Raw genomic sequence first — 15,496 nt, 5'->3', positions numbered from 1 at the left:
CTATCCAAAATTCTAAATTGAAGTAACAGAAAAACAACATACCGTGATTAATTTTCTCCTAAAACCACATGTAAATGGTAGGATACAGAACCGAATCATGGAAATCATATTGTCCCACAAGAAATGGCTGCACAAATAAATCTTTTCTGAATATAAAACAAACCCAGAATTCCAAAAAGAAGCAAAGTTTGAATGATAATTAATCTCGAATTAGGAGGATGATGTACCCGAGCCGGAACTAATTAAAATGGTTATGTAATGATCCACCTCGTCTAGGTCGGCTAGCAAACTTGAGATAAGGAAAGAATGTAGGATCTGAATGGTTTTGTATTCCACCTCAAGCTTTCAATCTCTTCCTTGCGATGGGTTTAAACCACCTATCGTCTCTCTTTATAAGGCACAATGAATTCAGTTTGGAAAATATTTGTCGTTCTGATTTAGAAGAACAAAAGCTAGCTAGTAAACAAGGAGATCTCTGATTCCAATCGATCTATTCATCGATTACAACTTCCAAACAAGGAAATGCTAAATTCTTAGATTTAAAGGCATCCTCTATAACGTGCAAGTGTTATTTGATCGTGATCGAGATCAACGTGATACTCTAAGCTTAATAGCTAGCTATGGTTGAGCCAATTTTGCATCTTGCGACCACCAAACATTTCCATTTTATTCAAGTATATTGAAAAGATAATAGCTTGACCAGAATGATTTCATTGATAAAAACGTGAATACATATACAATGAACAATGTAATATAACTTAGGAAACTATCTTACAATTATGAATCATATTGAGAAACATATGTTCACACATATATACATTCCTAACAGAGAATATTCCTAATAGAGAAGAAGATACACCACGATTGACTTTCCAACATATATTAGGTATTTCCATTTTTAGTAGTTCCAGTATATAACGTTAGAACCCATATTGATCAAAACACACACATATATGTTATACATCATAAGTGAAATTGTTTCCAAATAAATGGTTAAGGGTCTAAGTTTATTTTATGAAGTAGAGAATCAAACACATCCTACAACCTGAGGAGGACATCCATAGTTAATTACATTCCATACATTCCATCCTGCAACAACATATACTCATACAAATCGATATAGGGCCCCTACCCTGCATGCATGGAACTTCACGTCTTCACCGCTGCAGTTCTAAACGGCCCCATATCAGAATGATCATCGTAATCCAAACCCTAAAGTCTGAGAGGTCTCAGTGAACACCATGTGTCGCAAACTGGTAGAGCCCTAACCCAGACAGTACGTACGAGCCAGTACTACGACGATGTGTTGCAATACCAGTCTCTAATTCATCCCAATATCTCATCCGAACCACTGGATTTACTGTAGGTCCGCCGCAGGGGGAGCCCTAGGAGTCTGGGACCTAGTTTCCTAGCCACAGGAGGAGTTCTGAGAACGAGTCGTTGATTAAGAAGTGTAAGAACATAATATCATAGGGACCCTAATAATAGGGTACCATATTGTCTAGCACTTGTATGAGGCTTAAAGATGAAACATGTGTAGTAAGAGTAAGACATTCGTCTAGTTTGTGGTGTTACGGATCCGTATTCGAATCACCACTTGAAATTTCTGTCCCACCCTGTTGAGATAGATTCAATCATGAAAATCCTAATACTAGCCATGGGATTGCATTCTCAAACAGTATATCGTGTTGATGTCTCGAGTCTAACCACACACGATCCTGGGTCCGTTTGCAATTATTGGACAAGGATCTCTTGCCACATGAAGGTCAAGTATGTTTCACGGACAGGTTCAAGTATATGCATCCATCCTTCGTACGTTTTTGAACAATCGGATTGAGTTTTTAGTTTAGTTTAGTTAGTTCATCATTACATAAGTGTAGACCAACGTATAACATAACTTTTTATTTTCCATAGCTTTCTACTTTAACACAATCTTTTTGCATACCAACAATGTGCACCTTATTGCACCAAGCCAAATATGATTAGTACGTAATTGGAACATTCTGGGTGTTGGGATGCAAAGTAAGACACATACCAAACTTCATATGCGTGTGTTAATTGAAATTAGGCATAATTTCATCGAGCAAACATGCATGTACTCCTCGTATATGATAAGGAATGGTTGCCAAGGACTTCAATAATCCTAACCTTCTAACTTAATGATTCTACAAGAGCTTAAAACCAATTTGATACACTTAAACAACATTCTAATTAAACATATTCGAAATTAAAAAGGCTTAATACTTCCTAATGTGGTATGTTCTTATAAGAATGCTCCATGACATAACACTAAATTAATCGATTTCTCGACAGTTAATGAAAATTTCAGGTGAGAACAATAAGAACAAGCACACTCTTGTCTTAGTACCAAAAATTAAGGACAATATTTGAGAGAGAAAATAACAGTATGTAATAGGAAAAATGGAATTGGTTTACATTTCATTGAAGCTCCTCTTTATATATATAAACGTGATATTACAAAGATAACTATAACGTACATAATGATAATAAAATCTGAATCATAATTAATCGAACAATTACACTAATTATATTGGGGGAGTTACGATTTTGATGAAAGCACATTTATCACAGCAGAAGAAATATTTGGTCAAGTCCCAATCAAGAGGCCAACAAGTGGTGACAGACAATCATTGGGGCTTGCATCACATCCCCACACGTGGCAGGACCTAATGCAACCACGCCAGCTCCCAACCTTGTTCTATGGGGTCGGAAAGAATGGCCTTCCAGAAACTTCTGGGAATTACTGGCTTGCAATGGCCATGGCATCTAGCGGTGTATTTCGCGCCACGTGGCGGGAGAACCACGTGAAGAGTCCGACGTGGCCTCCTCAATTTCCTGAAAATGATTCTCGGCCCCATTGTTTGCGCACCCAGCAAAATACTTAGGGCACTTCGAAAAATTTCACTTAAAGTCTAAGTCCACCAAGCTCAACCTCTCCACCAATCTAAATCAAATTTCTCATTTTAATCAATCCCAGAAGAAAATTCCAGAAAAAGAAACCCAAATCCACCACTAGTTTCCTTTATTGGGTTTCGGTTTTTCCGGCGATGAATGACGGCGGAGATGTGAGAATGGAGGAGGGAGACGACGGCGGGGAGAAGGTGGTGTTCATGTGGGGATATCTTCCGGGAGCTCTGCCGCAAAGGTCGCCGCTTTTGTCGCCGACGGTTGTGAGGCCGGGTGGCGATTACCAGTGGAGGGATGTCTTTGGCGGCGGTTGCGGCTTCGCCATGGCCATTTCTGGTGCTCGCTTCTGTCTCTTTACATTTCTTAGTTTCAAGATTTTCGGAATTTGATTTCTTGAAATTAAATTTTCTAGCTTTGTTTTCAGCATTGGATTTTGGATTTTTTTTTGTTTCCGTTAATGATTTTCATTGCATTTGCCTCTATTTGGTTGCTGAAAAAATGTGGACTAAAATTGAGAATACCAATTTTTTTAGCTGCTGTAGAAAGTAGAGAACTTGCTCAAGCAGCTTGTGAAGTTAGTTGGTGGTTTATTTGTTCTTTTTTTTTTTTTTTTAAATTCTCATTCCACAGTGAATTTGGGGATTTGATTTTTTTTTTTTCTCTGTTTTCCAGTATTCTGTCATTTTCCTGGTAAAAGTAAACTAATTTTACTGTGATTGGTTTGGGTAAATGAGGGTTTGCTTTGGTTATAGTTTGGTATTGTGAAAAGGATTCTGTGATTTTAGTCAGTTTACAATGACAGCTTGGTACTTGTTGGATATAACAGTTTGGATTGAAACTAAGCCTTTGCTTCTGTCAATTTCTTTGCAATGCTGATTTGCAATGTCTAGTTGTATTTCCTAGGTAGAAGTCTGTTGCTTATGATTTTTTGTTATGTTTTGGCCTAGATTCTGGGAAGCTGATTACATGGGGTTCAACAGATGATCTAGGTCAGAGCTATGTGACATCTGGGAAGCATGGGGTAGAGTGGCATTGCACAAATACCTTTTTGTTGATTCATTGAGTTCCTTCATTGTTGTAGTTGGCAGAACTAAGCCACATTGCTTTCAATTTTACTTTATGAAGGAAACGCCGGAGCCTTTTCCTCTTCCAGCTGAAGTTTCTCTAGTAAAGGCAGCTGCAGGTTGGGCGCATTGTGTTGCAGTTACAGGTATTCTTGATTTCCCAACTTCATTTGATCAAGAAATACGATTTTACTCAAACGAGTAAATGTCTACAAGAAGACCAAGCCAGCCAACTTGTTAACTGATGGAAGTATGGAAACAAAGTTGATTTATGTATTTCTCCCATTGTTATTTAGTTATGATGCATACCGGAGGCATTAAGGGTTTTAGTTTCGATGCAGATATGGGAGCAGTTTACACATGGGGATGGAAAGAGTGTGTTCCCTCTGGGAAGGTCATTGCGGAACCATCTATGGGTACAAACTTTGAGAAGGATGTAATGGAAAGGCAGTGTTCTTTCTTGACAGACCAAGGTAGTTTCAATTTGGCCTATTTTTGTTGAAAATGACAGAAGATTTGTTTCATCGATTGCTAACTTATGTTTGGTTATGATATAGTTAGCCCTCGTTCTCAAGGCTCACGATCCAGTAGCGGAACAATGTCTGCTACTGAAGCTCGGGGAGCTGGAGAAGAATATTCAAAGCGAAGAAGAGTATCTTCCGCAAAGCAAGCAGGTGAAAGTTCATCATCTGGTGATGAAACCCTCTCGGCATTGCCCTATCTTGTGGCATTGAACCCAGGAGTTAGAATAGCCAATGTTGCTGCTGGAGGACGCCATACTCTAGCATTGTCAGGTAACTTGCCATTTTCTGATCTATACTTGTCCTACCACATACAAGTTCCATAGACTCTTTTCATTGGCGTCTTTGCATAAAGTATCAAATGCGGTATCATGTTTAAAAAATTATTATAAAGCAAGACTTGTGATGTATTCTGATTTCCCAAAGTTCAGACATGGGACAGGTCTGGGGATGGGGATATGGAGGTGAAGGGCAGCTCGGTCTGGGCTCACGGATACGTATGGTGTCCTCCCCTCATCCTATACCTTGTGTCAAGTCCTCTTCTTATGGCATCATGAATCCAGATGAACACAGTTTCGGAGTACCTGGAAATTATGTGAAAGGGATTGCCTGTGGAGGTCGACATAGTGCAGTGATCACAGGTACAAGTTTTAAGTTTGTTAGCCACTTTAGTTAATACATACATGGTCAATCAAGCTGGATGATAATGATAAGTTTGTTAATTTGTTCTACATGCTCAATGTCTCAATGGTGCTGTACCTTTTACATATCTCTCCACTGCCATTATCTTTAAAAGTTTCCTCATTTAAAGAACTCTAAAACTGCTTGTTGAGTTGGAAGAAAACAATTTGAAAATTCAATTAGATGGAAATAGGTCAAACACTATCATTTATAAAAGACAACCCGCTATTCGAGAGCTCACTTTTAATTGGAGCTCTGTTTGCTGATACAAAATTCTGTACGTATTGACATTTTGGTATGCTAAAGGTAACAAATCGGAGAGTAAATATGGAATATTTAATCTAAACTGATGTCAAAACTAAGTTGACTATGCTTGGTGGCAATTATAGCTTGAAGGATGTTCAATCATTGGAACTATAAGATCCGCCTTCAAACTACATGATTTATCAGAGGGCAAACCTTCTTTATTCGAGGATACTTTTGCTTAGTTTGACACTTTGACATGTGGTACGAGTGAGATGTTTTGCATTCCTAAATTGGTGCCCTTTAGCTATTAAAAGTTTATGGTCATTCAGTCATTTGTTTTTCAATTCTTATGTTACAGATGCTGGAGCACTACTTACTTTCGGTTGGGGGCTTTATGGACAGGTGAGTTTCTGAAGTATTAAGTCTTTCTTTGACTTTCTCTGTGCCTCATGGTTTCTCTTCTTGAGAATGTTATTGTGGAAATATTTCTGTCTTAATGTGGAAGGGTGCTGACCTGGGTTAAATGTGCTGCATCCTACTGCACAACTAATTGCTGGATAGTGAAAAGTCGATTCAAAATTCCCTTTCCAAGTTTCTGTATGATATGTTGATTGCAAAACTGTCAGTTACAGTCTCGTTTATAGAAAGATGCTCAGTAGCAACCAAAAACAATCAGAAAACCTCATTGCGTATATTGCTAACATACCTTGTCCTACTACTAAAGGGGAACAGTTTAAAAATCTTAATGATCATATGCAACACTTGATTGGAGTTCCCAAGCTTTAATCATTCTCCAGATTCAATAGTAGTTGCTGTAGGAAGGGTGGAGAAGAAAGTACTGTAGGTTCTCAAGATGAGGCTCACTTAAAGAGAAACAACCTTTGTGTTCTTGCTCCATATTTTCTATCTCCCATTTTGTTTGTTACTGCACATGTTTGCTTCTGAACTCTGATGATAAAGGAGTGAAACTGATTTCCTTCAAATGTCTTTTTCTGGTTAAGTGTGGACAAGGAAGTACAGATGATGAACTAAGCCCAATTTGTGTATCTTCATTACTTGGTATCCGGATAGAGAGTGTTGCTGCAGGACTGTGGCATACTGTCTGCATTTCAGCTGATGGTGATGTTTATGCATTTGGGGGGAATCAGTTTGGGCAGTTGGGAACTGGAGCTGATCAAGCTGAGGTAAACTCTGAAGTCTGAAAACAGCCAATTCTATATTAGACTATAGGCTAACAACGATTTCATTAATTGGGAAACAATTAAGTTAACAGATAAACTAAAGATGGTTCTTTGGAATTTATTTACTGTTTTCTTTTAGAGAGCTAGTTTCTATTTCTTTTTATATTTATAATTCATCAGTTTTCATGTCGACAATTGTCTTGATATCTGCAAAATTGCTTAATTGATTTTTCTTGAATTGTAATCCAGACTATTCCGAGGCTTTTGGATGCTCCTGTTCTGGAAAATGTGAATGCAAAAATTGTTTCCTGTGGAGCTCGTCATAGTTGCATTATCACCGGTATGTCTTCTTCTGCTGTTCAAGGCTCCCTTACGCTTTCTTGATAGCTGACTTTTCTTGAAGCTAAATCACGAAGTGTGTCCAGTCTTAATTGGTTATGACCACACTTTCGATTCGTGTGTTATACAACTGTCACACCCCCATCATTCCAAAGAACGCAAAAAAAGTGAGAAAAAAAAAGCTAGAAAAGAAAAAAGATAGAAAAGAATATCAATATCTAGTCGGTTATTTCATAAGAGACTCAACAACACCTTAAAACACATCAGTACTAGATGGGAGAAGAATGAAAATGTAGATGTAAGTGGAATTTCTGTGGTTTGGATTTTGTTGACCTACCATGCATAGAACTGATATAGGAGACAAAATCTTTTAACTTTTACTTGTGAGATGTCATCTAATTGCTGAAGTAACTAACTTGTTTGTACATCATTCTTGCTGATTCTCTTGTGCCATGAAGAGGATGCAAAAGTGTTTGGCTGGGGATGGAACAAGTATGGCCAGGTATGAAGCAGCTTTCATCAATACTTCATTTAATTTAATGCTATGAAACATTTCTAGCAGTCTTATCCTCTCATATCAAGTATTCACTTGCAAATCTGACACTGGTGATTTGTTGCAAATGATGAAGCTTGGCTTAGGCGACGTGATAGACCGCAACATTCCAGCCCAAGTCATGATCGATGGATGTGTCCCCAAAAACGTGGCATGTGGCTGGTGGCATACCTTGCTTCTGGCCGAACTACCGACTTGAGTTCCTCAAATTCACAGGCCAAAGAAGCCATGTTACAGTTTTGTTAGGCATCAGTAATTCATTGTACTCGTAGTCATCTGATTTACATGTACATATATTAGTTCGTATATCATATATATGTATGTACTCTGTACGTATATATGTATATACACACATTGCGCATTCTTCCATGGTAGAGGTTCATCATCAGGATCTGCATATCAATCGCCTCAGTTCAGAGATGTACTGCATATTCCAGTGCATTGTGTATTCCTGCCATGTTGTGATCAATGTAATTGTATTTGTACGAGGGGGCTTTAGGAAATCTCCAATCATGTAAGGGGGATGGTTCTCTTCTGTTCAATCAATGAAATTATGTGAATAATGATTTCTGCTACTATTTCCAATTTTCCATGTCTTCCAGATAAGACTTGTGTTTATAGGTGATGCCATTATTGTGTTTGGTAAGAGTCGAAGGTAAGTCAAGGTTTGCTATTGTTATTCAATGACTTCCATGGCCATGCTGGCATGAACAGATAGAGTAGACTTTGATCTTCTAGATGAATGCTTAACCGCAGCACGCTGCCATATCTGCAGATATCACTTTCTCAAGATTATCTGGTATTAAACTACCTTCTTTCTCAATTATGTGAAAACAACGGGCTGCGTTATCATTTCTTCTCTCATTGACTGGACTAGCTGCGATGTAAAGAAGTGAGAAATCCCCAAATCACGACATTATTGCTGACCTAACATAGAAAAATGTTGTCGACTACGATACTATAATACGATGGGTCTAATGGTGGTTTTGTGACACAATTTATGGTGATGGATTGCTAAAGGTAAGTAATTGGTGTATGTGTATAAAATATAATCGAAGTAACTAAAACGAACCATTGAGACTTTGAAACCATTTTTGGTTGAACTCTTATAATGTGAAAAGAAAGAAAAAATTGTACAATCCGCTCAAACTTTGAGACATGTTTTAAAATTCATTTTCTTCTTATGTTACATTTTACGCGATAAAAATTGATTTGCTCACCGTATATCAAACAACTTTACACACATAAAAGATACGAGGGTTTTAAATACACGGCAAACGCATCACTTTGACACTAACTTTAATCTATGATTGTCCCTCCGTTGGAGTACACTCCTCACTAGCTCATTTCTCTATTATATCGATTTCAAGGAAAATCAAATTCCGGCACAATTCACAAGTCACAAGTCAAACGGAAACAATTTTCCGTTCAAAAATGTCATAAAGCGACAAAGGAAGTTTACCCACCAAAATTCAAATAGTCTCCGAAACTTTCCCCACTCCCTTCCAATTCTACCCCTCATCCGCCTTCTTAAAACCCCCAAAACACCTTCACTCCTCCAAAACCTCTCTCTCCAAAATGGCCCCTCCTCCCGACCTCCGCCTCCTCACGGCGTCGCTCCTCCTCCTCCTCCTATCCAGCGCGTGGAACGCACTCTCCATCCAACTCTGCCCTCCCTGCGGCACCACCTCCGTCCCCTACCCCCTCAGCACATCTCCCACCTGCGGCGACCAGTCCTACAAAATCCGCTGCCTCAGCAACTCCTCCCTCCTCTTCGACACCCTCAACAACTCCTACCCCATCGCCTCCATCTCCCCCTCCTCCCAACGACTCGTCGTACGCCCCTCCACCTTCCTCTCCCCCTCCTCCTGCGTCACCTCTGACGTCATCCACCAGGGTATCCAGCTCAACGAGTCCCTCCCCTTCAACGTCACCAGCAGCAACACCATTCTCTACTTCAACTGCACCGACTCGATCCTCCGGTCGCCGCTGAACTGCTCGGCGTCGAGCTTGTGTCATACTTACGTCAACAACACGAATTCTGTGGGGGCGTGTAGGGCGGCTCCGATTTGCTGTACTTTCCGGGCGGGCGGGTCGTCGACGTCGTACATGGTTCGGGTCAGGGACTCGGGTTGTAGCGCGTATACGAGCTTTGTGAACTTGGATCCTGTTTTGCCGGTGGCGCGGTGGCCGGAGCCGGGGGTGGAGATACAGTGGGTGGCGCCGAGGGAGCCGGTGTGCGGTAATCAGTCGGATTGTGACGGGAAGTCGGTGTGTGGATCCGACCCGGTTCAGAATGGGGTGCGGAGGTGTTTCTGTAATTCCGGGTTTACGTGGGACCCGGTTTCAGGGTTTTGCGTTGACGGTGAGTATGATATTGTACGGCTGTCAGTTTTGACTTTTGGGGGACTTGGATGATTGTCATTGGCTGAGAGAGATGCTAATGTTTGACTATTTTTTTTTTGGCAGATACTGGTTCAAAGGACAGGACTGGACTAATAGCAGGTAAATTGTGATGATATTGTAGAGTTAATTTATGTGATTGCAGAGTTTTGAGTTGTTTACGCTATATTGATGCATGAGTATATCAAGTTAATTAGTTCGATATAACTTCATTATCTTTTACTTTAGCTTTATTTTAAACTATTCTAAAACCGTAAAAAGTTGATACGTTGTTACGAAAAGTTTACGTATACTTAATGAGTCGATATGTAATGTGTCGTAGAGCTGATATTCTACTATAAGAGTTTTGTGTATGTGTGAAATAATCATATTTTTAGATATCGTACAACTTATCATTCAGATGTATATTTGATTATCGTCAGAAATTTGTTTACTATAGGGTAAACGATGATTAATTTCGCAAACTATTGATAGAGTTCATGAAACTATTAGTAGTGAAATATGATGATGTGTTTCGAAGTGTGTTTTGGTTCAGACATGAACTCGGGACACCCCCCCAATTTGTTTAAGTTACAATAGGCTAAATTCCAGGCCAGATTGATTAGTGACTAACAATGTGCAAAAAAACTTGTGCAGGTTTGACTTCTGGTATTGGGGCATCACTAGTTGCTGCCACTATTGCCATTGTACTCTACAAGCGCCACAGACGCATCAAAGAAGCTCAAGACCGCCTGACCAAAGAGCGAGAAGCAATCCTGAACGCCAATGGAGGCAGAGCCGCAAAAGTCTTCACCGGAAAAGAGATCAAAAAGGCAACAAACAACTTCTCCAGAGACCTCCTCTTAGGTGCTGGTGGATATGGTGAAGTCTACAAAGGAACTCTCGAAGATGGCACTGTCGTGGCTGTGAAGATCGCCAAGCTTGGAAACACCAAAGGCACTGATCAGGTCCTCAATGAGGTCCGAATTCTGTGCCAAGTTAACCACAGGAGTCTTGTGCATTTACTTGGTTGTTGTGTTGAACTAGAGCAGCCTATTATGGTGTACGAGTACATTGAGAATGGGACTCTACTTGAGCATCTGCAAGCTCGGAAAGGTGTTGGTCGATCAGTTCTTTCGTGGATGCAACGTCTCCAGATTGCTCATGACACTGCTGAGGGTCTAGCTTATCTCCACTTCTCAGCGGTGCCTCCAATCTATCACCGTGACGTGAAATCTAGTAACATTCTGCTTGATTATAAATTGAATGCCAAGGTTGCTGATTTCGGCTTATCAAGATTGGCTCATACTGATATGAGTCACATCTCAACATGTGCTCAGGGAACTCTCGGATACCTTGATCCTGAATATTACAGAAACTATCAATTGACTGACAAGAGTGATGTTTATAGCTTCGGTGTTGTGCTATTAGAGCTGATGTCCTCTCAGAAAGCCATAGATTTCAACAGGGACGCCGATGATGTGAACCTTGCAGTTTATGTGCAGAGGCTGATGGCGGAAGAGAAGCTTATCGATGCAATTGATCCAATGATGAAAGAAGGAGCTACAGCTTTGGAGCTGGACACCATGAAGGCACTAGGGTTCTTGGCATTGGGTTGCTTGGAGGAACGCAGACAGAATAGGCCTTCGATGAAAGAAGTCGTGGAGGAGATTGAGTACATTACAAGCATTGCCACATCAAAGGTTGTCGACGACTAGTTCATATTGCTAGTTTGTGCTGTACTAGGATTAGCAGTTGTTTTAGGTGTCTATCTAGTATGGTTATGTATTTAGCTGAAATTAATGCATTAGTGTATATAGAGAGAGGCAAGTGTGGTATGCCTGGTTTTGTATGTGTAGTAGTAATCTGTACAACTTGAGCTTGAGAGAAGGGTATGCAAACCCAAATAAAGTGCAATAATCTTTGCTTGAAAATTAAGATGGTGATACAGTTTCAGTTTCTGGTCATAAGCAGTATATTAGTTGCAATCAACTCTATGAAATTGTTATCCATTTGGGGTTTCTCATTTTGTTCTTTCTTGGTCGGCCAAATAATGGAAGAACAATGCTTTTAGATGAGCTTTTAGATGAGCTTTCTAGGCATATGAATGACAGTTTTAGTTCCACCCAAGTTCATATTTTGGTAAAATTTTGACAGATGTGAAAGTTGGGTCAGTCCAATTTGCTTATTTAGGCATCACTTTCGGTCATTACTAAGACCATCCACCTCTGTGGACAGTAGCCAAACAAATGGAATCACCGGGTCCAATAAGGACTCAGGAGTCGGAGAAGTCTGGTCGACATTCGGTGCCGTTCACCTGGTCACCTGCTGACCAGGGATTATTTGGCCGGTTACCGTCAGATCTGCTCCATCTTGATCCTAGGGCTCAGAAATATTTATATATTTTGAATTAACTTTTATTTAATATTCCAAACTTTCTTATCTCTTCTCGATATCCAAAAATTTTCCATGCTCCCTGCCATGGCGGCTTCGGCCGAAGAACAAGTTGCAGAACACCTCCGAAGCAGTGGACGATTTGCGGGCAGGAACCGATTTGGTTGGGGACTTGCTCCTCGTTCTTAAGCAGAGCAGATAAGGAGGCTTCAGACTTGACAACCACCAATGGTTTAGAAGACTGGTTTTGGGTTTTACTTAATTGAAGGTGGCAAAGCTTCCATGACCAATTTCTCACCTCGAATCCACTCCATGGTTGATATGGGATTGATTTTCTGAGTTTCTTTAAGAGGAGGGAAACATACTCAGAATGGGTGAGCAGCCAATTGAGACAAATATGAATGGCCTCCGCCGTCACCGTCATCGCTGACCAAAACATCCGGCTATCCACGTCCTATTTGCAGAACCCAGTTGTCGTTCCACCCCCGTTCCAATCTTAAATCAGTTTCCCCAGTTCCAGAATCTTAACCTCTTTTTCTTTCTTTCTCACCTCCAGATACCCACTTTTCTCTCTTCAACACCATTGCTACTCTGTGTCAATTTGAGTTCATGTTGTTCTGGAATGTTCTACTCTATTAGCCCGGATTGGAATTGGTTTCTGCATTCAAGAGAAGATCTGGGTGCCCATTTGATTATTGAAGATGAAATGATTAAAGGAGAAGGGAGAAATGATAAAAGTAATAAATCTGAGCCTTAGGATCAAGATGGAGCAGATCTGACGGTAAATGACCAAATAATCCCTGGTCAGCAGCTGACCAGGTGAACGGCACCGTGTCTATAGATATGCCTCTCAAGTCCTTGATTATCCCAACTCATTTTCAGTTCTTCTTTCACCACCAAGGTTATCATTATCTGGGAGCCTGTGCTGACTGCATTGCAGCCCTATGGCCATGGAAACTAAATCATGCCAACAGCTTCATATCTTCATTCTTCCATACATGGCTCGCGGCCACAGCATACCCCTTACAGACATAGCTAAACTATTTTCTTCTCATGGGGCAAGATGCACCATAGTAACTACTCCCCTCAATGCACCACTCTTCTCCAAAGCAACCCAAAGAGGTGAAATTGAACTTGTTCTCATTAAGTTCCCATCTGCTGAAGCAGGGTTGCCTCAAGATTGCGAAAGCGCCGACTTGATTATAACACAAGACATGGTGGGAAAATTTATCAAAGCCACCTTTCTACTTGAACCACAGTTTGAGAAGATTTTAGATGAACATCGACCTCATTGCCTTGTTGCTGATGCTTTCTTTACTTGGGCTACAGATGTTGCTGCCAAGTTTCGAATTCCAAGGCTGTATTTCCATGGAACCGGTTTCTTCCCATTGTGTGCTACATTGAGTGTGATGATGTATCAACCTCATTGTAATTTGTCATCTGATTCAGAATCTTTTGCCATTCCTAATCTCCCCGATGAAATCAAGATGACTAGAAGCCAACTACCTGTGTTTCCTGATGAGTCAGAATTTATGAAGATGCTCAAAGCATCTATAGAGATTGAAGAAAGGAGCTATGGGGTTATTGTTAACAGCTTTTATGAACTAGAACCAGCTTATGCAAATCATTACAGGAAGGTGTTTGGGCGGAAGGCATGGCATATCGGCCCTGTTTCATTATGCAACAAGGCAATAGAGGATAAAGCAGAGAGGGGATCAATAAAAAGCTCGACTGCTGAGAAACATGAGTGTTTGAAATGGCTTGATTCAAAGAAACCCCGCTCGGTTGTTTATGTATCATTCGGAAGCATGGTCCGTTTTGCTGATTCTCAGCTACTAGAAATCGCAACAGGCCTTGAGGCTTCTGGACAAGACTTCATTTGGGTTGTGAAGAAAGAAAAGAAAGAAGTAGAAGAGTGGTTGCCTGAAGGATTTGAGAAGAGAATGGAAGGTAAGGGACTGATCATAAGAGATTGGGCTCCTCAAGTGCTAATTCTTGAGCATGAAGCAATAGGAGCATTTGTGACTCACTGTGGGTGGAACTCTATAATAGAAGCAGTGTCTGCTGGAGTTCCAATGATCACGTGGCCGGTGATCGGCGAGCAGTTTTACAATGAGAAGTTGGTGACTGAGATACTTAGGATTGGGGTTCCTGTTGGTTCTGAAAAATGGGCTTTCTCATTTGTGGATGTAGAGGCAGAGACAGAAGGGAGGGTGAGGAGGGAGGCCATAGAGGAGGCTGTGACTAGAATCATGGTGGGTGATGAAGCCGTGGAAATGAGAAGCAAAGTGAAAGAGCTTGGGGAGAATGCAAGGAGGGCTGTTGAAGAAGGTGGATCATCTTTCTTGGATTTGTCTACTCTAGTCGGAGAGTTGAACGACCTAGCTTTTGGAGGCCGTTGAACGACTTGAATTCCAACACCAGTACACTATTTGAGTTGCAGTAATCTTAAATTTCACTTGAACTCTTTTGCCTTCTTGTTGTCCCAAGTTTTCTAGGAATTTCGTAGGTAACATAAATTTGCTAGCTGCGGTACTGAACTATGAGTCTATCTTGTGCTTAATGTGATATTGAGCTCTTACTAATTATGTGGAGAAAGCAGCTGTCTGTGCTATTTGTTCTATACTTTTGATTCATGTGTTTTTCTTTGGTTAGAGTAATGTGAAGTAAATGACTGAATCTCAAATTGGTGCATCACTTTCTTCTTCTTCTTGTTTTTTTTTTCTTTTTCCCAAGAGATGAACTATATTAATGAGGAAACTGTTACAATGAGTTTTGGAGCAACAAGTTGCTCACGAACTTCAAACTAAAAGTCTGTACGGACACTTTTGGTGTATCATTTAGAATATATTTTTATGTGACAAGTAAGAGAAATTAAAAGTTAAGAGAAAAATAAATAAACTTCGGGTCGAGAAATGCCAAATACTATTTTTTATTTTTTTGATAAAAAAGTGAGGGTAAATTTTCCGTGCGTTTAAGAGTTTGACTTATGGGATTGATCATCCGGATCAAGCCCTTAACCTTGTCGGATCAAGTTGAATTTTTTCCCGTACATATATTTTATCATCCAGGTCATGCACGAATAGATCCTCCATACCTTTGTGTGGACATCGTGGGAAAGATACATGACCTTCTTATCTATAAGAGAACTGGAAACATCCTTGATGGTATCATTCTGGTATGAATTATTACATGTGTTAGGTTCAT

General features: G+C 40.3%; 3 protein-coding genes across 3 annotated transcripts in view; all 3 read left to right on the top strand.

Annotated features, from left to right (window-relative positions):
- The first annotated feature begins 2,888 nt into the window (after positions 1–2,888).
- Positions 2,889–8,094, top strand: LOC101297190 (probable E3 ubiquitin-protein ligase HERC3-like). The gene is made up of 11 exons (XM_004307417.1): positions 2,889–3,264; positions 3,876–3,949; positions 4,054–4,138; positions 4,334–4,465; positions 4,550–4,786; positions 4,945–5,154; positions 5,799–5,842; positions 6,442–6,624; positions 6,871–6,961; positions 7,419–7,462; positions 7,590–8,094. Exons 1-11 carry the CDS (start codon positions 3,069–3,071, stop codon positions 7,710–7,712), a joined length of 1,419 nt encoding a protein of 472 aa, XP_004307465.1. The 5' UTR covers positions 2,889–3,068; the 3' UTR covers positions 7,713–8,094.
- Positions 8,095–9,091: 997 nt separating this feature from the next.
- LOC101313264 (wall-associated receptor kinase-like 20-like) lies at positions 9,092–11,854 on the top strand. The gene is made up of 3 exons (XM_004308792.1): positions 9,092–9,878; positions 9,983–10,018; positions 10,553–11,854. Exons 1-3 carry the CDS (start codon positions 9,092–9,094, stop codon positions 11,611–11,613), a joined length of 1,884 nt encoding a protein of 627 aa, XP_004308840.1. The 3' UTR covers positions 11,614–11,854.
- Positions 11,855–13,060: 1,206 nt separating this feature from the next.
- The window catches only part of LOC101296902 (UDP-glucose flavonoid 3-O-glucosyltransferase 7-like), a 29,502-nt gene continuing 27,066 nt past the window's right edge, over positions 13,061–15,496 (top strand). The window contains exon 1 of the mRNA XM_004307416.1: positions 13,061–14,765. Within this exon, the coding sequence (XP_004307464.1) occupies positions 13,234–14,691 (1,458 nt within the window). The 5' untranslated portion in view covers positions 13,061–13,233 and the 3' untranslated portion in view covers positions 14,692–14,765. The remainder of the gene's footprint in view (positions 14,766–15,496) is intronic.

Source organism: Fragaria vesca, linkage group LG7 (assembly GCF_000184155.1).
Source record: "Fragaria vesca subsp. vesca linkage group LG7, FraVesHawaii_1.0, whole genome shotgun sequence".
NCBI lineage: Eukaryota > Viridiplantae > Streptophyta > Magnoliopsida > Rosales > Rosaceae > Fragaria > Fragaria vesca.
This window is presented reverse-complemented; position numbering and strand designations above follow the sequence as displayed.